This window comes from Leuciscus leuciscus (genome assembly GCF_965113295.1).
Source record: "Leuciscus leuciscus genome assembly, chromosome: 24".
In the NCBI taxonomy this organism is placed as follows: Eukaryota; Metazoa; Chordata; class Actinopteri; order Cypriniformes; family Leuciscidae; genus Leuciscus; species Leuciscus leuciscus.
Window position 1 is genome coordinate 19,233,022 of NC_138723.1, and position 25,648 is coordinate 19,258,669.

At 36.8% G+C, this 25,648-nt stretch overlaps 1 protein-coding gene across 15 annotated transcripts in view; it reads left to right on the forward strand.

Annotated features, from left to right (window-relative positions):
* Positions 1 to 25,648, forward strand: part of dlg2 (discs, large homolog 2) — a 229,330-nt gene that overhangs the window by 15,627 nt on the left and 188,055 nt on the right. For 14 of the 15 annotated variants that reach the window (XM_082157144.1, XM_082157163.1, XM_082157161.1 and 11 more), the window contains exons 3-4: positions 10,430 to 10,587; positions 13,795 to 13,860. In XM_082157144.1, the coding sequence (XP_082013270.1) occupies positions 10,430 to 10,587; positions 13,795 to 13,860 (224 nt within the window). Of the gene's footprint in view, positions 1 to 10,429; positions 10,588 to 13,794; positions 13,861 to 21,621; positions 21,943 to 25,648 lie in introns of those variants that run through there. The other variant, XM_082157152.1, reaches the window with a different exon arrangement.

Here is a 25,648-nt window from a genome sequence, read left to right on the forward strand (position 1 = left end):
GTTGGTTATGGTGGTTATGGTCACATGAGATAGGCAAAATAATATATAATTTCATCTTTTTTTAGTGTGTTTTTATTTTGATTGTTGTTATTTTTTTAAATTATTTAAATTGTTGTAACTTTTTTTATGATTTAATTAATTATTAGTTTATCTTCAACACGATTATTGGTGGGTGATCAAAGCCTTATTTCACGATATGAGTGCAGTGAAATTTCACAATTATTGATCCTCAAAATAATAACATAAGACAAGTAAACAGTCAGCAATACAATGATTGCAAAGAAACTAATTGCAAACAAAATGGACAAATAAATACAACAGAACAACAATACAAATGAAATAAACTCTTTTAGGTTTTCAGGAAGATATACTAACAATAATATTAAAATGAGTAATGGCCTACAAAAAAATTAATAATAGAATGTAAAATAGCACTGCATATAACGCTACATAGTCTTACTGTACATTAAACATATTTATCCTTATTAAAGCTACTTAAGTTAGTTTGATTATTATTGACAGACTGCAGCAGTTATATTAGGCTGTTGTCAGTATACTGTTACACGCGCGTTTACTTAGGACCTAACCCATTGTGAGCATAAATGCTTTCCAAAAAGGCATTTTGACATGTTTGTGTGTACACATTTAAGCCCATATCCGAAGCCCATTTGCTTATCCACGTTCGGCTCTTATTCGGAGCACGTACACAGAAAGCCGCCTGGGGAACAGTGTAGCCTATCTTCTGTTGCTTAATGCGCTTTTAATAACGCTGTTTAATATGAAACACGTCTCGCAGTTTAGCAAGTTAGCAATAGTAGACAGCACTTTACAACACTCACTTACTTGGCTGATTTGGATGTTAAGTTTGGGCTTTTAGGGAGGAACGAAAATGCTCTGCTGTGAAGTAAAAGGAAGTTGCACTGGATGGAATGCGACAGCGGCACAATACTCGTTTTACCTTGATTGTCTTGTTTTGTATGAATGAATGAAGGAATGAATGAGGTTTATATAGCACATTTTCTATGTACTACTGAACACACAAACGCTTTACAATCATGTCAGTCGTCTCTCTTCATCCACCACCAGTGTGCAGCACGTACTGCCGTACTGGCAGCCACAGAACAACGGCGCCAGTGCGCTCACCACACACCAGAGGTGGAGGAGGGAGAGAGAGAGAGAGAGAGAGAGAGAGAGAGAGAGAGAGAGAGAGAGAGAGAGAGAGAGAGAGAGAGAGAGAGAGAGAGAGAGAGAGAGAGAGAGAGAGAGAGAGAGAGAGAGAGAGAGAGAGAGAGAGAGAGTGAGTGAGTGAGCCAGTTCAGTACATGGGGATTATTAGGAGGCCATGATTGATAAGGGCCAATAGAGGGAATTTGACCAGGACACCGGGGGTACACCCCTACACTTTATGAGAAGTGCCATGGGATTTTTAATGACCACAGAGAGTCAGGAGGACTTCGGTTTAATGTCTCATCTGTAGGGTGTTTTCATAATCGTTGGAAGCCAAAATCTAAACCGAAAAATCAATTACGATTAATCACACAGCCCTAGATATGAGGTCTGAAAAGAAGTTTGTCTTTGGGCCCAAATTACCCTAGACCTTGGATACATCATGCATTTTTAAACATGACATTTTTGGACATAAATTACTTACTAACTATATTAACTGTGCCTTCTTTCACAACAGAGAGAATGAAATGCTTCTTCCTGAAAATGCCACATGTTTTATTTTGTGTATGATTCCCTTACTCCAGTCTCCCCAACTGATTAGATATTCTGTGGGGAAAAAACTGAATAAGGACAGGAAGTAGAGCGAGCTTGGCAAAAGGAGGATTTGAACACAGGTCTATTTGCGTCAAAACTTTATGCCATGCGCCTTACCTCTACGCTATTGTTACGATTGCCAATGCAGCGTATTCCGTCATTTTTTTGTCTGACCCAACCAGATGTCAGTGGGCGGAGTAAGTGTAAATAGACTCTGCCAATAAGATAGGCTATTTGCACTTAGTGTAAATTGACATTCTTATAAAATGTAGTTGACCAAGCCTCCTCTCGTCTACTAATGCTCAGTCAACAAAATTCTTACTGACCCCAAACATTTTAACAGTAGTGTATGTTGTTTGTATATGTGGATATTCAGTTTAACTGAAAGAAAACTTTTCAGTCAGTCTAACAGATTACAGCTTACTAGAATGAGAGTGCATTCCAGTTTAACTTTCCAGTTATGTGTGCTATATGCACAGATGATTACTGACCCAACTGTGGTTTGTAGGTGTGCTTTCTGAGGCTGACACTATCAGTGTTTTGGTAAATTGAGTTTTTTCCAGTCCTGTACTGTAGTCAACCATGTGTAAAATGTTTAGGCTGCAATTGGCAACAAGTAAGCACCAGGTGCACAAACTTTTGCTCATGTAACAACTGACCTCTTTCAATATGCCAACTATGTCCACCATGAATGTGAAGATTTCTTAGAGGCTCTGAGTGTTTGCAATCAATGAACACTTAATTAATTAACTGATTGAACTGACTAGTGACGGCAGACTTCTTCTCTTTTTTTTTTTTGTAGTTCTGAAATCTTCACTATTGCATAAGGTGTCCAAAATGCTCATAGTAAAGTCAAGAGTTAGATAATTATGTCATGTTGAATAGCTAATATTTTCAAACGGCAATTTTTCAGTCAATTTTTTTTTCTTGTGCAGTCAACAGTGAAAGCGAGTTAATAATTTTTCTAGACAAGATATGAATTGAATGCCATCCACTATGAAATAATTATGTTTTAAAGGAAAGAAGTGTGCTGTCAAGACTCCATCAGAACAGATTCACAATACACGATTAGCAGACGACAAACCCTTTATTTAACAGCTTTGTCGCAATGAGATTTTTTTATTATAGCCATCTGCCAAAATACACTGCTCTTTTTGCCTGAATTCCTAATGTTGATTCCAATATCTAAAGAGCAAAATTGCTGATATACAGTAAATTTAAATATTGTGAAATATTACTACAATTTAAAATTGACGTTTTTCTTTAACATATTTAAATATCATTCATTTATGTTACAAAATATTTGTTACTTTTGATACATTTAAAATGTCCCTATTAGGCCTATGCCTTTTTAAAAGGTCCCTAATTTTCTATTGGAGGTCTCCTACAATAGGTTTACATGCATCCAAGGTCAAAAACACTTTAATGTTCTCATAACATAAAATTGCAAATTACGTAATTTTTCTCAAAGAGTCGAAAAACGATTTGTTCGGAGATTCAGTCTCTCTTAACTAGAGGTCTTCTCGGATCCTAAAATCTGTACCCGACCCGAATCACATCTTACCCGAACCCGACGTGCATAAATTAATTTAACGGCCCAGTTTGTTGTGATTGGTCTACCGCCTTACCATGTCTGGATTTCAACTCCAGAGCCTTCCTCAGCACTTAATACACAGGGATACGAACAGTAATGATGCCGTTGGTTTCCCCCCCCGTATCAATTCCAGCACGAGTCCTCATCCTTTTGAAGTGCATGCAAAGTGGATTCGCTGCACTGGAAACAGCGTCTTCTCGAGGGCAGGTCAAAGTAGACGTCATTTGCGGACAGCCAATGAAGACCATAGGCTGGCATTATGCAAATTTTGTATGTAGGTATGTAACAAGAAGTGAGACAGGAATTACTGATGACTCGTTTCAGCAGTTCAGAATCTATTTTTTATTTATTTATTAAAACTGCAGTGTTTACATTCACAAATGGCCATCTACACACCACATGAAAGGTTCTAAAAGTAATAGGGGCAAAGTATATTTCTTAAAAAAAAAACTTCTTAACAGTAGTGTACGATGTTTGTTTGAGATCTTTCAAATAATTTCAAATAAATTTTTTTTAGATTCTTTAAAATACTTTGATCACATGTTCTTGGTGGTTTTTGAGATCTTTGTTCATGCTAATGATTGCAGTGATCAGAAAGCAGGGGTTCTGTCCTCAATGGCTCAGCTCTGTGCCCTGAGTTTAACTGTCCTAAACACTCTCCCAGCTGCCCCGGTCCAGCCTACAGCCAAACACACAGACACCACATCATCATCAGTCGCCACCTGCTCGGCTCTTATGCATAAGTAGAATCTGCCACTGTTAGGCTCTCTGAGGTGAACAAGGGGCATGAGCGCACTAAACGGCTTTAAAATCCACCGAAGACAAAGCATCTGAAATAATGATCAGCTGTATTCTCTCTGTTTGTGTGTGAGGGTGTAAGGTCATTGTCTGAATTGTAGGGAACAGGAGGCCTGTGCAAGGATTAAGCTGTCTGCTCACATGCTGTTAGATCAGGCATCTGGCATTACACACACACACACACACACTACTTCTCGCTGTTTCACTGATGACATTTTGCGGAACATGTCCGTGGAGAACAGGGGACTTTTACCTCTCTGTAAGTTTATTAGGAACTGCTGCTTTTAAAAGTTTTTTTGACGTGCATGTTATTGATGCAAGTTATTTTAACAGTTTGTTTTCAGAATAGTATTCATATTTCTGTATTTTATCAGTTGAGACTTTGCATTCACTGTTTCTCAAATTGTGTCACCCACGTCTCTTTGAGAAGGCGGGATTTGCATAAATGTAAGTCTTTGATGGGCTCGCTTTCAATTTGTGATTCCACTTTAGAGGCAAAAGTGACTAAATCACATTTTAAGTAATCTTTTTGGTGTTTGCGGCTTTGCACCAACTCAAATGCTTAATAAACAGTGTTATTGATACGTGTTGAACTTAACTCGCTCTGAAACGCTGGGCCAGGCAGGCATCTGTAGGAGGAATAACAAATGAAGTCTTTTTATTAGGTTTTATTTACATGTAAATGCATTCTCTCTTTCTTTAAGATGGAAGAGACTGCAAGCTTCTGTTTGAAAGATGCTTCTTTTGTTAGGTGAAAAATGCCTGTTTTGTGGTACAGCTTTGGCAACGTTATGTCTCCTGAGCAGCTTTACATGCGTTATGACATGCAAAGGACTCATGTGGTTCTGTTGACCAATGTAGACTCTCTGTTATGAAGTAGGGTTAGCTGATTGAATGTTTTTCCCACTAAAACTGTATTTGTCTGTGAATGGGTAAGCAAAAAAATCATTTTCTGTTAAATTTAAATATACATTTTTGCAATTCACTTACAGTGCTGTGACAAATGCATTTTTTTTTTTAGTACAAATAATTAACGTGTTCTCAATGAATACATCATTAAAACTGCAGGTATAGAAATACAGAAATTAGAAAATGTTATCAGTTTAAAATGATATATAGTTTGTCACATAGCTGGACACTGTAGTTACTTTTACAAATGTTATGTAGACTACCCACATATTTGTTTTCAATGTAGGTTTGTGTCTCTGCAGGTTTGTAATATTTATTGTCACATGTGAAAAAATCTGCTCATGAGATTTTTTTTTCCTGTATTTTTTTTATGTGGGATGCTTTCTATATTTTGACAAAATGTCATCTGGTGCTGAGCACATTTAATCCACACATTCCATATACTGTAGGCACTTCAAACACACATAATGTTCTTTTCTTTACTCTCCTCTTTCAAAGCAGGAGCTTAGTTCATTCCAAGGCAGGATCTGTAACATTTAGTACAGCATATGGTGGCTGGATTCACGGCAGAGCTGCTGACTTTTACCCACCATGCATTGTGGCTTAATGTAACTGTCGCTTTTAAATCTGTGTTGTCCAGGCTGAACGAGCAGAGCTCTCCAGATGGTCCTTGCGAGTACTTGCACTCTAGTTTAAATATTTGGATATCTCTGACGTCTCTGTTTAGTATCTCTTGAGGCAGGGTGGAAGAGAGTTGACCCACAACAGTAATAATACAGCTCACAGAACCTCTGACCTCGTTTAGTATCACTTAATAGAATTACTTTTGTCTTCTCCAAAAAATTGGTGTACATAGAAATGGGAGTACAACAGAAATTAAAATATTGTATCTAAATGAAAACAATTATATATGTATTTATTATATATTATTATTTATAAATTATTATTATTAATAATAATAAAAATATTAATAAAATAATAATAATTAGTGTGTGTATGTGTGTGTGTATATATATATATATATATATATATATATATGAGAATTGTATCAAAATATTCATTCATAAATGTCATTTACAGGTATATATAATATTATTATATTGTCACGATCTGTGTTAGTTTAATTTTCATGGACTTTTAGTTCGTATTTCTCAGTTACCTGTGTTTCCTTTGTTTCTAGTTTCCTGCCAGTCAGTAGTTGTCATGGAGACTCATTCAGTTATCACACCTGTTTGTTATTTTGTCATCATCACTGTGTATTTAAGTTCCTCTTTGTGCTCCATTCTGTTGTCCGGTATTGTTGTGTTCTACACGCCGTCATGTTGCCTTTCTTCATGTGGATTACTTGAGTTTGTTTTATTTAAAGGTGCATTGTGCAATATTTAGGAGGATCTGTAGACAGAAATGCAATATCATATACATAACTATGTTTTCAGTGGTGTACAAAGACCTTACATAATGAACCTTTATGTTTTTATTACCTTAGAATGAGCCATTTATATCTGCATGTACCGCGGGTCCCCTGACATTGAAATAGCCATTTTGCGCCGACATGTTTCTCAGTGGCCTTAAACAGACAAACTACTACAGAGCGCGTTTCGTCACTATGTTGTTCTTCGTACAAAGAAGCTAGCTAAAGTCATCTAATAAAACACTGAAACAATGATAAACAATAGGGGTGTAACGATACACAAAACTGACGGTTCGGTACGTCCCACGGTTTTGACGTCTCGGTTCGGTTCGGTTCGGTTCATTTAGGTGGAGTGGGGGGTTTAGAAAGCTAAAATTGTTTTTGTTTTTAAACAGATAATTTAATTAACAAATTGTGTCCTTGTCTTTAAATTAATTCAATTACAAGTAAACGTTTCGCAAGGATAAAACTAATTATCTGCTAATGCTGTAAACTATATAGGAGCCCTTACTTGCACATTACTATAACATTAAAGCTTAACAACAGAGCCAAGACTTTTAGCCTAAATTCAGTTGCTATTTATTTTTAGATATAATAATAATCAACACTCAAGTAACAAATTGTATGAAAACATGTAAACTGCACATAAGGCAGTTTTTACATTAACATATGTTTTTACTCTAATTTATTATTGAAATATAATAATTTACACAGTTGCTGTCATTTTCATGACAGATATTTTAAACATACATAAAATAATCAAGATGTCATTAACAGGTTAAGTAAAATATAATATATAGGCTAATATAGTGCATTTATTTAGTGAAAGAGTTCATTTCCTTAGCAAACCAACAAGCTGTGGACACTGAATGACTTGCCTGAGGTAAATAAAGCTATGTGAAAAAAGAAGCGTTTTATTGACATATTTCCGCTGTTGAAACACTGACTGAGCGATTACACGAGTTATGATGCCTTTCAGTAAGTATACTGTATCTTTCAACATACCTTCAGGTGTCCATTCATGTTTATTCTGTAACTGAGGAAGAGAATCGCGTTTACTCGCGCTCCGCGCTGCCGCTTGAAATGAGGAGCCTAGTAGCCTACGGTGATCTGTCACGCCACATCAAAGAGCGCCAAAACGACATTTAATGTTTGAATTTCGTCATCAAATAGACAGAATTTGAAAGATTACACCTTGCTTATTATCGAATGTAACAAAACACTGAGCTTATTGCGATTAAATGTGGTTAATGGTGGTTAGGCAACGCTGTATTCGTTGTGTACACATAAGACATGAGGTCCAATGAGCCGGGACAGCAGGGGGCGGGGCAGCAGGGGGCGGGGCGGGCGTGTTCGGTACGCCATGAGAGTATCGCGATTCGTATCGTGGGTGGTGTATCGCGGTTTTTCGGTTCGGTTCGAATATCGTTACACCCCTAAAAAACAAGTAACAATAATATTCGCAATAACATATTGTTTTACTGAATAATAAAGTAAACATAATTTCTTAATTTATCTTTATAAAGAAACCTCATTGCTTAACTGGCTACTCTGCTGTCTCAGACGATGACTTCTTTTCCTGTCGGCACCGTAACTTTTGTTGTTTGCAATTTGTAACCTCACCACTAGATGCCGCTAAAAATCACACACTGCACCTTTAATACACCTTTTGTTTGATTAGCCAAAACCTTTTTAGCCATTCAGTCGTATCCGACTCTTGGCGATCCTATGGGCCATCTCTCGACATGCTTTCCGGTCTTCTGCTTCCTTTTTCAGCCGTTTGGTCTGTGTCACTCTTGATGGTGTCGAGCCACTGCGTTTTTTGATGGCATATCTGTTCATAATTTTTTACCTTTATTTAACTGACAAAAGTACAAAGAAATTATTTCCAATGTTTTTTCACTGATTAACTTAATTGTATTTTGTAAATATAGACAAATTTAGATTTTGATGGCTGCAACACACTCCAAAAAAGTTGAGACAGAGCCATGTTTACCACTGGGTCACATCACCTTTCCTTTAATTACACTTTTTGGAATTGGATACTAATTGTTGAAGTTTTGCAAGTGGAATTTTTACCCAATCTCACCTGATACAAGACAGTCCGTGGTGGTCATCATTGTCTGATTCTCCTTTTCATGATGGGCCATACATTTTAATTAAGAGACAGATCTGTACTGCAGGCAGGCAGTCAAGCACATCCTCTCTACGGTGCAGAGTGTCTACGAAACAACTCTGTTGTAGCACGTGCAGAATGAAGCCTGGCATTGTCTTGCTTCCCAGGAAATATGTCATCTTGATGGCAGTGTGTGTCTCTGTATAATCCCAATATATGCCTCCACCTCAATGTTACCTTCACACACATGGAAATCACCCATGCGTGCACTGTCTGGACGGACCCTTTCGTCTTTGGGACTGAGAACTCAATGGGTTACATTCACTAATCATGCGTAGTTTTGCGCACGCACAAATTTGTGCGTGAAATGTGTGTTCGAATGATTTTAAGAACAAATCACAATTTACGATTGCATATTAAAATTTATTCTAATTTTATGAAAAAATATAGGAACAACTGAAACCGGTACTTACTCTGTACGGCCTTATAATCGTGTTTAAAAGTTATATTTCATCCTAACACGACTATAATTATATTGAAGTATGTTGCATTAATTGTATTATTACATATACAGTTATATAATAATATTATTTCTCTTATATGTATCTAAAATACATTCCATCATATACAGTTTAAGAGTAAGAAAAGCTGCTTTATAGCTTTAGCTGCGAGGTTTCTGAATAACGCAGATATATGCGTATGTACAGCTGGCTAATGAGAGGTCTATAATCTGGATCTGTATAAAAGGTGTTTATTGTGAGAACTGGTGAGAATGGCACACTTGGCTTTGCAAGTGCACACGGCTGCTCATTTAGAATACTCCAAATTCACTAACATCAGAACAATGTTAAGAACAAATTCATGTGCGTACGAACGTTGTGAATTAGGCAGAGATTTTTCGTGAGAAGTTCTCCTGTGCGTACAAATACGAAATAATCCAAGCAATTATTAGTGATTGAGACCCAATGCCCGTTTTTCCCCAAAGCAAGCTGAAACGTGGACTCATCTGACTGCAGCACACATTTCCACTGTGTTTTAGACCATCTGAGATGTGCTCGGGCCCAGAGAACTCGGTGGGATCTCTGCATAGAACTGATGTATATCTTTCTCCTTGCGTAACAGAGATTCAAGGTGCATTCCTTGATGCAACTGCAGACTGTGTTAGGTGACAACAAATTTCCAAAGTACTCCCGAGCCCGTGGTCCTATAACACAGTGGCATGATGGTTTCTGAGGGCTCTAAGGTCATGCACATTCAACGGAGGTCTCCTGCCTTGCTCTACACCAACTAAGATTTATCTGGATTCCCTGAATCTTTTCACAATATTATATATTGAAGATGGCGAAAGACCTACACAGCCAACCTGTGGCAACATTACAATGTTCCCACACATATGCTGTAAATGTAAAACTTAGTTGTTGCACAGTCATGGCAATTATTGGAAAGCCCTACATATTTTCTCATTGTGATTTGACTTAGCTAAGCTAGCTAGAAATGTGTGTCTAATCTCACTTTTTGACCCAGAAACACAAATTAATCTGTACCATGGCTGCCTCTCAAATATCCAGCTCCCGACTAAACAAGCATGTGTTCGCCTCCTTTCTCTCCCTCTCTCTCTCAACCTTCTTTTCTTCAAACTGTGCTGGATTCATTTAGATGCCAACAAATCAATCTAATAAATTGCCTGTGTTTAATTTGATCTGCTACCAGCTAGAGATTATGTTGCTTTTTAATCCACAAGCCCATTTAGGCAAAGTGGCAAAGCTCAAATAATACAACCGAATTTGAGTAGGGATTAAAAAGACATTTATAGTGTTTCTCTTTCTCTCTCTCTATGTAGATATCCAGGAGTTTTATGAAGTGACCCTGCTGAACTCTCAGAAGAGCTGTGAGCAGAAGTTGGTGGAGGTGAATCACATGGCTAAGCAGTGGGAACACACTGCCACCAGTTCGACATTACCCACCGAGGGTCCGCAGCCAGCTTCCACACCGCCAGAGGTGAGACAAATAAAGAATCATGCACATAGACCTCAACTGGCTTTGCTTCAAACGCATGCAGAATAGCTCACAGCTATTGTAGTATTACTGGAGCTTTGCCATCACAGGAATAAATTACAATTTAAAATATATTAAAATAGAGTTATTTTAAAGTGTAATGTATATTTTCCCATCAAATATGCTATCCATTACTTTGCTCATCCAAGGCAAATTCACACAATACACGCAATATACTGAATTTGTCACGGATTAATAAAGTAATGGATAGCACATTTGTTTTCAGAAGCCACGCATCGTGCTGCCCCAGAACACAGGCTATTTTGGCATGAGCTGACAGATGACAGTTTATTTTGGATCTTTCTGAAGTCTATAGCTTGTTGTGTAGTCCAGTTGAAGAGAGGACAGTCCTCTTGGGTAAGGTTTTATTTGTCAGCATAGTGTTAGTGGACAAAAACTGCAGTCTCTCATAACTCCAGCTTCTGCTTGTTGTTTTACGCCTGTTTCACACTGGATGCACAAGCAGAGCAGAGGCAATTAGGGCTGCGCGATATCGGAAAAGTCTGACATTGCGATATTTTGTTTTCCTGCAATATATATTGCGATATGAAAACAATTTCACTAGATGGCTTGAAACTGCCATCACTGTGTGACATCACATTCACTGAGTGAATCTGCATAGAAAATAATAAACAAGTTACAAGCATAGGTAAATACAATAAAACAAAGATACAAATGAAATAAACAGTGCTTTATGTTTTTCAGGTACATCTAACAGTATTCATGTACATAAATTGAATAATCAAATGTATGTTAACACTGCATAGTCTTCACAGTATAAATTAAATATAAATAATCTTTGTTAAAGCTACAAAAGTGATTTTCTCTTTGTATTTTATTGTTTGATTAACATTAATGAGCGGGAATATTAGGCTGCTGTCACTTTAAGACTGAATTCACGGATCCAATATAATGATAGGACTAACCTGAGGGTTGAAAATGATCATTTTACCACATATGTATTTTAAAGAAAAAAATAAAAGCTTAATAATGAACATATTAAAATAAGGAATAATGAACATATTAAATTAATAAAACAATCCATGTCATGACCCCTTTAAATTTGTTCTTGGAAGTATTTGAAGAGAAATTTATAAGTTCATATTGAAAGCTCTTATTTTTTTGTGGATTTTTGCATCTTCACAAATCGAGACATTTTTGAGATCTCTTCTGAAACTGCAGAAGACATATATACGATTCTTTCCATTTAATCTTGATTCTGCTCTTGGGGAAAATATAGACCTTAAAGAAATCTTATTAATGAATATTCTTTTTTAAATTGTCTCTTGAAATGGCTGGAAAAGCACCCTTCGAGTGTGTTTGAGGCCTCTGTCATGTGCCGTGATGAGGTTGAGTGGAAAGGCTTGTGACAGAATACTGTAAGGCAATAAATGAAGTTGTAGATATCTGAAGAATACAAATGGCTCCAGAGCTGTATGCAGGCTTTGTCTTCTCAGACGCTGGTGAATTCCGCAGCACTGCTTGGGTCTGCTGACGCATCAGCGCTCACAAAAGCATCAAATGTGTCAATCAAACACCTACTGATAAAATGTTACAAGTGTACTAGAGACTTGTGTGATTAATGACTCTAATTTTCTGAGAAAGTGAGATTATACTGGACTGAATTATTCTGCTCAGTGGATTTCATTTAAAAATGCATAGCAGAAAGATTAAAGCTTGTTGTATTTTCAACTGCATAGTTAAATGCAAAACTTAATTTCAGTTTCAGATATGCATATAATGTTTTCATGTATTGATGGGTGTTTGTATTTATTGTTTTGTATTTCACCAGGTTGATAACTGTGTGTATTAATGTACCAGTGTAAATTTAGACTGCATTTTCTGTTGTTGCATACAGCCACTAGGGGGAAGCTGTCTCTGTGTGAACTGTGTGTCTTGATCCCAGTGTCTCATGGTCTTATAGGACAGAAGGACATCATCTTAACATCAGCAGCATCTTTAAATCTGTAGATATCTTCACTGAGCCTTTAAACTTTAGCATACAAAAATATTTACATACTACAGTTAACAATAACGTATACGCTATTGGCAGTATGATGTCAGTCGTCATTGTATGTCTTTTTTTTGTGTGTGTGTGTGGAAATTAATCCTATATTCAGCAATGATGCATTAAATGTCTTCTTTATTTATATATAAAATAAATAAATAAATAAAAACATTTATAATGAGATTATAAATGCTGTTTTTTAAACGTTGTTCATCAAAGAATCCTGATTTTTTTTTAATCAGTTTCCACTAAAATAATAAGCAGCACAATTTTTTTCAACACTGATAATAATAAGAAATATTTCTTGATATATCAGCATATGCAAATGATTTCTGAAGGATCATGTTACAGTGAAGACTGGAGTAATTATGATGAAAATTCAGCTTTGCCATCACAACAATAAATTACTTAATTTTAAAATATATTTAACATAGAAAACAGTTATTTTTAAATTGTAATAATATTTCACAATGTTTGATCAAATAAATGTAACCTTGGTGAGCATGAGACTTTTTTCAAAAACATTAAAAAAATATTTTATTTTACATTTAAAACAACTTTCTTCAAATATGGACATTCTGAGTGTCCGACTGTCCGTCTTTAGTAAAGTTTTTAGATGAAAGGATTTTGAAATGAATTTAAATTAGAAATGCTCACAGTTAATCATTTATTTGGCTCGCATACGTATGTGAGTGTGTGAGTGTCTGTTATTACACTGTTATATAAGGGTTGTGTTTGTGAATTTCAGACTGGTGCATCTGTCCTTCTATCTTTCTTCAGCCTGCCTTATACATTATACATTATTTGTTGACATAATTCCACCAAGCAGAATTTTAACTTCGAAATAAAATGCTCTTTAAATAAATGTATCATGTATAAAAGCAATATTTCCCTTGAAATCCTGCTGCTTATCTGAATATCCTCCATGCTCTTGAATATCAAGAGCTATGAATATCAACGCTCACTTGCTTGTGTGAGAATGTTTGAATATCAATATTGAAGTGAATGTAAATAAGATCAATATCAAATGTTACATTAATGCTCCAAAAACATTAATCGTATGGTTAAAGTGAAATACTTCTGGAGTTGACCAGACATTAGAGATGTAGATGACTTCTGAAAGTGTGTGTTTTTGTCCCCAGCTGAGAGGGAAGAGCCGCATGGAGCTGACAGTGGAGGAGCCTGCTGTAGGAACCACCAATACAGAGGTGAGAAACAGTCTTCCCACATTCTGTTCAATTTTCTGACAGATGCAGATTGTCATGTGGCAGTTTTTACACCAGCTACACATGAGTTATGCAGGCAGAGAGGTTTTTCCCTTCGAATGGTTTATATCCACTTGGAGGGACGCCATAGACTGTTGATAAGTGCTTTATTGATTAAAAACAGTGAGAGGTTTTGAGATGAGTTTTTCATAAGACTGCGGTCCGTTATCAGAATCAACCTGCGGGGACATTTTCTGAGTACTTGAGTGTTTATCATTTTACAGTAAATACTTATTGTTTGCACTACTGGATCTAAAATAAAATAATTATGAGAACCAGTGTTATTTATATGCTATTATAGTATTTATTAAGATGTTGAATCAGCTTTATAGTATTTACAGTATTTATTAATAATTTTAATTAGCTTTTATTTTTATATCGTCAGTTTATTTTACATTTAGCTTAAGCTTTTGTCATTTATTTTTAATTATTAGTTTATATATTTCTATTTAGCTTTATTTTATTTTAATTAATATTTGTATTATATTTTTAATTTAATTTAATTTCAGTTAGTTGCCAATGCAACATTTAATAAAAATAAAAAAAGATTTAAGTTTAATGGAATAGTTATATTTTATTTCAGCTTTCTATTAGTTCATGAAAACATTTTATTCTAAGTTTTGGTTAACAATAACAACACTGATGAGAACAATTGTGATTGTATATCTTCAGTTACAATTGGAAATGTGCCAAATTACAAAACTTCAATGCACTGTAAAAATAAATTGATATTGTCTTTATCTGCAACCCTTAACATACATTTGACTGTCTATTTCTTCTATAAAGTCCATGGGCCCTATCTTGCACCCAGCGCAATTGACTTTGTACACCGACGCATGTATCATTCCTATTTTCCCTATTTCCCTTCACAGAAGCACGTCGCTAAACTAGGGAATGAACTTGTGCTCCCTGGGCGGTTCAGCGCAAAAAAGGAGGCGTGTTCCGGCGCAAACGTTCCTTCATGCTATTTTGATGGTTTAGAAAACAATTGCGCCACTAACTAGGAAAAAATAGTTTAAAGTCAGTGGCGCGTTGCGCATGTTATTCATATGCTATTTTAAGGGCGCATGCTTGGCCATAATCAATGTTGCGTGTGCACAACGCGCATACACTTTGATTCTCTCATCTACACAGAAGCAGCAGTTTTCATTTTTGCAAATCATACATTATTACGATAGATAGATAGATAGATAGATAGATAGATAGATAGATAGATAGATAGATAGATAGATAGATAGATAGATAGATAGACAATTTATTATAAAAGCATACATCTAGCTTACACATTTACCCAAATTATCATACGCCTGTTTAACCGAAGTTAATTTGGGTGGGTTTCTCCATTTCAATGTAACTTCTCTCTTTTACGGCCGTGACGAGAGCGTTGCTCTCCTTGGCTGTGAACCGCTCCTGGCGCGCGCCTGGCAAATCCGCCGTTACAATAGCAATCCGCTATGGAAAAAGCGCGTCTGCTCTTAAAGGGAATGTGAGATGACGCTCTGATTGGTTTATTTCACGTTACGCCCAAACCACACCTATGAATAATGAAGCTACTTCAGATCAACCCATTTTAGATTTGCGCCTGGCGCAAGAGTCATTTATCCCGCCGGGAAAATAGCAACAGCGCCCGAGACCCGCCCACAAAGTTACTTGCGCTTTGCGCTTGACACTTGCGTTTCAGATCGTTAAAATAGGGCCCCATGTGTTTTTTATAATTTTTTTTAGAAACAAATAAGAGAAAGCTTATTGCAGTATTTAACTGCAGTATTGAAGTTATCTGTGGTTGGTGATAGCAATATTAATAAGTGAATTGTTCTCTTTTAGAGAAAGCTTTCTTAATTATCTTTACACTAATTGGCAAGGGAACTCCTTGCACCAACGGGACTTGAAATATGTCAGAGAACAAATTGTCACTAAATTTAAACCACATTTAAACATCTGGCTTCTCAAAGAAGTTTGAATCCAAACGTCTGACATTTTTCTGGCATTTTCTGCAATCAGAATAAAATTTCATTGAAAATTGGCTTTAAAAATTAACATGATTATACACTGATGAGCCAGAGCATTTTGACCAGTCACAGGTAAAGTGAATATCGTTGATCTCTTAGACAAGGGCCAAATTGTAATGGCAAGGCAACTGGGTCAGAGTATCTCTGAAATAGCTAGGTTTGTGAGTTGCAGTGGTGAGAATTTACCAACATTGGTCCGAGGAGGGACAAACCACAAACCGGCGACAAGGGTGTTGGACGCCCAAGGCTCATCGATGAGTGAGGGCAAAAAAGCCTGTCCCTTCTGGTCCGAGCCAACAGAAGGTCTATTGTGGCTCAAGTCACACAAACTTTTAACAATGGTTATGGGAGGAATGTCACAACACGCAGTTCGTCGCATTCTGCTGTATAGCCACAGACCAATCAGAGTGCCTATTATGACCCCTGTCCACTATAGAAGCGCCTATAATGGGAATCAGCATCAGAACTGGACCTTGGAGCAGTGGAAGATGGTCATTTTTTGTCCCAAAATGTGTTTTGTGCATCCTGGAAACTAAGTCAGCTTTGGAAAAGGGATTTAAAATCAGTCTGGCGGCATTTGTCTGCATGCCATGTAATATTAGTGGGTGGCTTATATCGAAAATTGAACTGTGTGTGTGGAGCCAGATTCTGCCTTTTCACTAGTACAGCTCCCATCTCGGAGGCGTGTTGATCTCCAGTAATTGCCACCACTGTCTAACTCGACCAGCTTAGATGCTCTCAGAATTTACACAGCAGTGAGAAACACTTATGCATACAAGAACACGGGCTTATTTTCTAAATCCCATTTCTAAACTATTTCGGCACATACTGCATAGGGCGACACGTCACGTTATTGCTCTCACCTTGCGTTAATTTAATTTAGCGTCCACCTGTTTATTCATTGTTCTGTTTATTCTAAGCATGTGCTGCAGTTTTGTCGTCTAATACTTTAAATGATTTTTATCGTTCATCAGCTGGAATTCTTTTTTCTGAAAGTGATTCCCAATTCCCATTGTTTCTCTGTGCTGTTATCGTTATAGTTGTGGTGTGGGCTCTACAATTTTAGAACTATATCTTTGATATGTGTTATTAGTGACCCACATATACTCAAGTCCACATCAAGGACTCTGAGTTTGAGACATCTGTGGCTTTTGTTTTTGAAAAGAGGGCAGAGCCAATTATAGGCAGGCACAAAGACAAACCCAAATATACTGTGGCTGGAATAATACAGAAAGAATAGAACTGTGGAAGTCCAGACATCAGGGTGGAGGTTGAAATGAGAGCTTTTGCTTTTTCTGAATGAATCTGTGCCGACTCCCTCTTTTGTTACTCAAGTGGGACATCTGAGCATCTTGAGGTCACTTGCAACACCTCGCTCATAGATTCATACACACAGAGCCCTTGCGGCTCTACCAGATGTCTCGTCTGCACACATGAGAGAGCAGGACTGCCCGCAGGTGTCCCGTCTGTAAGCGTTTACAACGGCCCAGTGCCTTAGGTGCTCACACAGTCACACGTACAATACACACACACTGTTGTTGAGTCGGACTGTAATAGAGTCATCCATAGAAAATGAGCTTACACCGAAATAGGGGAGGGAGTTGCGGACACAATGCCTCATGCCAAAATAAATTCTAAATCTTGCTTACACGAGAGTTTTTGTGAGTGTGTGTGTATCGTTGTCCTCAATAAAATAGCATGTAGCGCGGATTAGATGTTTGTCCACTTGACCCGGGCATTGGTGATTTGAGGGTAAACAGGGCTGGAATGATAGGTTTAAACTCTTAGTCATAGTTCCAAAGAAAAATAAACCGTACTTTATGGGATTTAGCATAAGACAGAGGATTCTATCCACATTCATGACCAAAGTGTCGAATTGAATGTGCATTATAATTAATGTTAGGAGAACAATTTGAGATGTGATACATAAATGCAACATACATTTTGCTTTTCAGACTGAATTAAGTTGTATTAATATGTGCGCCGCAATAATTTCCTTAATCAGTATTGTTTTTCCAGTAAAGATATTGAAACACACGTCTTAGCTCAGTAGTTTGTGTGCGTATTTAAACACTGTGTTTTGATCAGATCATCTGTGTGTTCAGTTGTTCTGTTCATGTTTAGTCTGAGTAGCCTGAGCGCTTTGTTTCTTTGTTTATTTCTAATAAATCAACTACTGCTGCAAATAGGTCCAGCTCTTTATTTTATTTGTATCAACTGTAAGTGTGTGACAAATGAAAGTACAAAAAAAAAAAAATGTAAATTTTTTTTTTGAAGGAATCGTCTTGTGTTCACCTGCATTTATTTAATAAAAAAAAATTGAGTAAAACAGTAATATTGTGAAATATTATTACAATTTAAAATAACCACTTTCTATTTTAGTATAATTAAAAATGTAATTTATTCCTGTGACTCAAAGCTGAATTTTCAGCATCATTACTCCAGTCTTCAGTGTCACATGACCCTTCATAATTCTAATATGCTGATTTGGTGCTCAATAAACATTTGTTACCAATGCTGAATACTGATATAATAAACTATTATAACTAGTATAATAACTGTATTTTATAGGAAACTGTGATACATATTTAAGGCTTCTATGTTTCAAATTTATTTGAAAGAGAAATGTTTGTGACAAATGTTTTTTACTGTCACTTTTAATAAAAAAATATTAAGTTATAAAAAAATTAACATTTTTGAACAGTAGTGTTGTCTTACTAAAAACACACCAAAAATGATTAAGATTATTTATTTTTTTTTCAATGTGGTACATTTGCTGCAAACAGTTAGACATAATTCATTTGAATATGAAAATTTGAGCTTTTCTTGTCTCATAACTGAACCGGTTTGTCTTACAGCAACAAACTGATGCCATTGTTTCTAATGTTTTAGAGTCCTATACTAGCCCATTAGTAACTTACTTTTTATTTTTATTTTGTGAATATGAGGAGCCTCTCTTCTAGAAACACGGTTAGCATTGTTAGCAAAGTGGACAGTGCTTCGAGTTCATGTAAGGAGAACATAAAACAAAACGTGGCACTGTGACAGAAACTTGCTCGCCAAGTTCATGTTTGAGCTTCTGTCTCAAAGTCCTGCCGACCTCGTTTCTTAATTATTCCCCTTTGTCTGTGTGAAAGTGTTGTGGAGAGGAAGTTTAAGTACTCAGTCTATAATGTGATCGCTCAAAGCGGCTTTGAGGCCCATCTGCTGAAGGGCTTAGTGTGTGTGTGTGTATTTGAGAAGTGAGTCGTAGACGTAGTGTGTGCAGCAGCCATTGAGATGTCAGATGCAGAATGAAAGCCGTGATCAGGTTGCAGTTTTGCGAGGAGCTGGAACTGGAGGAGCGGACAGTGTATCCACATCAGGTAAGACTGACAGAAGAAGAGAACGATAAGAAAGATAGTAGGCCTGGGTACTAATACAGCTTAATAGAGATGGGGGAAGGGATGCAGTCAGCTGGTCAGCATATTGTTCTTGGTCATTCAAGAACTGCCGCTCCTTGCCAGGCAATCCGGTGGTCATCAGCCGGAAAGCCATGTGGAATTTCAAGTGCTTGAAGATGCTTCATAGATGAACTTTATGCATTTGTACAGATATGCTATGTTGTATGTTGCTACGTTTTTCCCATTGAACACCAATATCTTTTTATTTTTTTATTTTTTTTACATAGCCAGTTTTCATACAACAACAGTTAAATTTGAATTGATTTTATTAAGAGAAACACCTTGATGTACAATCTTGTTTTTAAGGGAGTCCCAACATATTCTAAATGATTAATTAACGATTTTTTAGATCATTTTCGATGTACCAGCTAAGTAAGATCATCACATTTCAAAGGCTTCGATTTAATCAAATAAATATATTTCAGAGAAGAATGCATGCACTGTTTATTTACACATGCGCAGCTCATTGGTGTTTTCAGTGTCTACGCAGTATATTCCGCCCCACATGAACTCCATCACTGCACCTGCTCTGAGTTTGGGTCGCTTAGCACGCATTTGGGAACACAACATGCACCACTCATTTCACCAGATTTGTTATGAAAAGCATTTTATAAACCTGTAGCCCAGCTTTAAACTTAAATATTATAAATAATAGTTCAATGGTTTTAATATTTGATATGTTTAAATATGTCATTTTGATGATCAAAGATGAGTTTTAAGGGATAAAATTATCGACTGCTGGGGGACTTTTAAGTCATTTTATTCATTTTGATTCACGGTAGGGATGTCAACGATTAATCGACGATCGATTAATTGTCGATAATACATTTAATCGATACAACTTATCGATCATCGATTAAGCAGGTCTTCTTGTGCGAGCGTGCTGCTCAACCGCGAAACATGTAAAGCGAGCGCGCCGGAGTTATGTTTGGGACCATTTTACACCTTCATCATGACTATAAGTTTGCGTGTGCATTCGCAGCCTTTTGTTTTGTGCAAATGTAAGTTGTAATACTGTTTATTTTGTGTATGCCTATCCATATCTGATTTATCTCATATTGGATGCATTTGGTTAAGAATTAACTCTGTAGTAAAGCGTCAGCTTCAGCGCGCGCAGCTCAAACGGCAGTGCACGACTAATAATGACTATTGGGACTGTAATATCACATAACATTATAAAGAGAACAATATTGTAATAAAACATTGTGAATTATTTGGGTTTAGTTGCCGTGTCGCGTTGCTCCAGGAAGAGCGCGTCCACAACATGAGTAGTTCTGAATGAATGGCACGTAACTTAGTTCAAGTTCACTTGTGCATGAATTTGCATCATTTTGTGCAGATATAATTTGTAATATTATGTTTATTTTGAATATACCTGATTAATCTCATATAGGATGCGTTTCTTTTAGATAAATAACGTGCTAGAAAAGTGCTCCAGTTTAACGGTAGCAGATTCATTCAGCGCGTGCAGTTGTTCCAGGAAGAGCGCGTCCACAACAGTCACACATTCAACGATTAATCGATTAATTGATCGTTAATTTAAACGACGATCGATCATGGGAATTTGTGAAAATTGACATCCCTAATTCACGGTGAAGTATAATTATTCCAAATCTCTCATTAACTCCTTAGTTGTGCAAAAACATTCTTCACCGATAGTTGTGCAAGACTGAAATCCCCCCAGCTATGGTTACATTTCTTTCTCAAGACGACTTCTCTTTTATTTATTTGTTAACGACACAAACATCTCATGTTGTTATTTTATAACTGCAGTAGGCAGCTCTCCCCTCCTGTCTGTTTATTCATTTAAATTACCGGGGAAGGTCTTGATATAAAGAACAGATGTTGTGTGATGCATCTGGCCTGATGTCTGAAGCTTTGCTGCAGATTGCTATCTGGGACTGTTGTCTCTTTGTCTTGTATCTCACAATAATTTGCTAGCCCTGTGCACTTAAAAGTCAGGTCATTTGAGCTCACCAGTGGTTCAGTGGTTTTCCTAGACAGATTGATGTTGTCAAGATCAGCGTGAACTGCTTACTCAATCCCCTCTCTTAAAGTAATGTATTCTTACACTTCATTCCTCTCCACAACTGGCTTAAAAACGGCTTAGTTCTGCTTCAGATAACCAAAGGAGGAAAAATTAACTCTCAGACCACAAACAGTGACTATAACAGCAATTTTCCCAATCGTAGTGCAGATTCTCCAGGCTAGAGTGGTAAATCTTCAGCGTCTGTGTCTGTTGTCACACGCATGGGTGTGCGCTTGTGCGGCGAGCTCCAGAGGAGGAGGGATGCTCTGTGATCTCAGCAGTCTGAGCCCCAGCCATGCTGCTGAGCAGTGGATAGCGCTAACAAGCGCCGGGCTGTAGGACTACGGCAAGACCATGCCTGCACACAGAGAGGACTCGCGCCTCTGTCAGCGTTAGCTCCAGCCGTGCCTTTCCTTCCTCTCTCTTTCAATCTCTCTCTCTCCTCTCTCATCTCTCTCTATTTGTTAATGTGGTGCTGATGAAGGGGAAACTGGCTTGAGCTGTTTGGCTCAGAATGGATTGTCTATGTATTGTCACAACTAAGGTAAGGAGAGTGAGAGAAGATGGGAATGAGTGTTAAAGGGAAGAAGCTTTTTTTTTTTTTACGTGTCGGCTGTTGAGAATCCAAAAGGGGGTTATTTGTGTCGTATTGCTTTGCTGTTTCTTTTAAAAGGGACTTTTTCATATCTTTTTGGAACCGAATGCTCATTGGTTCAAGTGTTGTGTTACAGTGTCGCTTCAGTGCTGCATTGTATCAGGCTTAATCCCTTGTTGCCGCTCTGTTGAGCCATCAAGGCGTAAACTTGTTGGAAACTTGCATCCACAGATAACCAGCTTCTCCATGGGCAACGGGGCTTTTAGCTCCTCACCACCGCTGGAGCCAGACACATTGCTGGTTGAATACATTATTGATGGTCAGTCCATCAACAAACAGTCCAAGGCTTTATCGGATTTTCCCGCCTTCAGTGGTGCAGGTATCCGGACAGGAAGCCTATTGAGTGGCATTGAAGGATTGAGAGTGCCAGTCTGCTAGCAGTACTTGAACTAATGGTGTTTATTTCACTAGAGCCAAGCTGCTCTGTTTACACGCTTCTAAATATACAGTATGAGTGATTTGATCTTCGCATCTCTGTTCAGTTTAATGTTCTATTTTGGCTTGTCAGTGAAGGAGGGCTTGTACCTAATGTGTAGGCAGCTACCTCTCTCATTCACAATCAGTGTTGCAGATGCAATTCACCACCCTGTGAACTGAAATATTAATGTTTGTATTTGCGTGCTTTGTTGAATCAATGTTGGAAGTGCCATTGTGATGGTAATGTGGGCAGCTTGGCTCTGTGCGGTGAATTCCAAATGCAGCCCTACTACACCTGAATGGCAAGCACCTTAATGCTGATTTTTAAATGGTCAGGAGGTTTCATGGTCTTTTATAAAACCCCTGAAGACAGCTGATTAATATTAGGCATCTTCTAAAGTACTATAGAGGTACCATGGTGCAGTGATTGTAATGATTAGTCATTTTAATTCAATAATGAAATTAATACTTTTCAGTAATGGTGTAAATGTTGTTCTTTTAAACATTCTTTTCATCAAAGAATCCTGAAAAAGTGTATTATGGTTTTCATAAAAAAAAAATATATTAAGCACCTGTTTTCAATATTCATAATAATAATAAGATATCTCTTTTTCTTGAACACTAAATCAGCATATTAGAATGATTTCTGAAGGATCATGTGACACTGAAGACTGGAGTAATGATGCTGAAAATTCAGCTTTGCCATCTCAGAAATAAATTACATTTTTAAATATATACTATTATTATTATTATTATTTTAATTGTAATACTATTTCGCAATAATATTGTTTTTGCTGCATTTTTTATAAAATAAATGCAGCCTTGGTAAGCATTTTCTTTCAAAAACATAAAAAAATATGATCAAATTATCAAACATTTGAACAGTGGTGCACTTGAAAGAAGGACGACCATGGTACATGACTAAAAAATATATAATTATTTTAGTGCTTTGTTAATATAAACAACACCATCCTGTCGTTTAGCTAAAGATTGGCAGATTTGAGTCCAGTCTCTTTGGATATTGTAATTTTTTTGTAATGTTAAGTAATTTCTGTTTTTAATTTTGTTATAGAATATAATTTTGTTCAGTAACAGACCAGAGCAGAGTTTGTTTCCACTCAGTAGTAGCCGACTGTAGATATTAAGAGTGAACTCACCTGATTCACAGAAAGCATTCATCATTTGAACAGTTTAGATGCAATCAGTGCTTTGATGTAAAAGAATTCAGTCCCAGCAGAGTTGCTTGCTTACTCAGAGTTTTGCTTTCAATTCCTCAGTCACCCACTGGAATTATTTTAAGCTTTCTTGAGTTGGACTTTGTGAATCATCGTTCATGCCTTAAGAAAGAGAAGTATTTTCTGTGCTCTTGAGTGGCTAGCTCAAGTTTTTATTAGAAATAGGCATCGACTTCAGTTTGAATGTGTACCGAGTGTAGTACATAAAGTAGTGATTCCCATGGACCAGGACAAGCTTGTTATAAATATTCATTTTAATTATTAAAATTATATACATATAGGTGTCTTTGCTTTTCTGTTTTTCTTAGAGCCCGACCGATAAAGGATTTTTAAGGCCGATACCGATACAAATATTTGGTGATTTTAAAAATCCGATATTCCGATATATCGGCCGATATATATATATTTTTTTAATCCAGAGACGCTTAACAAAACATGAACAGATTTCCCTAACATTAGTTATTTGTCGTTATTTAAGAGTCCTCAGCCTTACTAAAATAATATGATAATGCTGTTTAAAAATAAACTTGTTTGTTTTATTGTCACAACAGAACAGAATATATTAAAGTTCTGATAAATATAATGTATAAAAATACAAACTTAAGATATGAAACTTAAAGTCCTTTGAAAAAAAAAAAGTCGACTATTATTATTAATATTGACAGTAATAATTCAATTATGTAATTGTGTGTGTGTGTGTGTGTGTGTGTGTGTGTGTGTGTGTGTGTGTGTGTGTGTGTGTGTGTGTGTGTGTGTGTGTGTGTGTGTGTGTGTGTGTGTGTGTGTGTGTGTGTGTGTGAAGAACTGATAAGATTGTAAATGTGTACCTTGAAATGCAATGTAAGTCGCTTTTGATAAAAGCGTCTGCCAAATGTCAATGTTATAAGCTACCTTATAATTACAATGTCAACTTGCTTATCCCTTTACCTGCACTCTTTTAATTCTATCCATCTATTCCACCAAGCTACAACAAACCATTTTCAATCATCATTTGCTGCCTGCCTTCTAAAATCTACTACTTAGTGATGCACTAAATACATTATGTGACTCGTTAATGCTGTAAGTCAGCAACGCACACTTGGATTTCACACACGTGTAAAAGAAAAGCTAACTTTTATGCACAGGCTATGTTTGATACTTTTTCTCTGTCTAAATGTTCACTCCTCGCGTGCCTAACTTACATTTTACAATGCAGAGACTGGAACTACAGATATGCTAGTTATAAATACAGTAATCATTACTTTATTTAAGTCAAGTCAAGTCAAGTATATTTGTATAGCGCTTTTCACAATACAGATTGTATCAAAGCAGCTTCACAGTATTAAATTAAAATAATACAACAAGGTTTGTTTCAAGTGGAATTTATTGATTGATAAAATTAAATTAAATAAGTTCGTTGTGAGTTCCAAGCTCATTGATGTTAGCGATCTTCCTTGTATAGTGCCCTCTGGTGGACAAACTATGCAGCGCCAACACTCATAACATGGTTGAAGGGTGTTTCGTCCGCTTTTATTTAATTTTTTTAATATTCATTTATCGACCATTATAAATGCCGATACCGATAGTTTGGAAAATGCCTAATATCGGCCGATAATATCGTCCCGCCGATATATCGGTCGGGCTCTAGTTTTTCTTAAGGCCTTTAGTCTTTACTGTCTTTACTGTACATTGAAAATAGCGGTTATTGCTATTAAACCAAGTAATTTTTACTGCTGACCCCAGTTGTGCGAGAAGCGTAGAGACTGCAACTGCTCAAGAAAACAGTCAGACTCGTTTAGGAAGCACTGTGTTTTGCGGTTAAAGGAGCACAATCCTTGTTTGCAGCAATTTAGCAGTGTAATGATTCTGTTGACAGAGATCTGGCTCATCTGTGGCACCCTGGGAAGCATGGCTCAGGACTCATAGGGTGAACCCCTACGTCTGGATTCTCTGGAAGAAAAGGT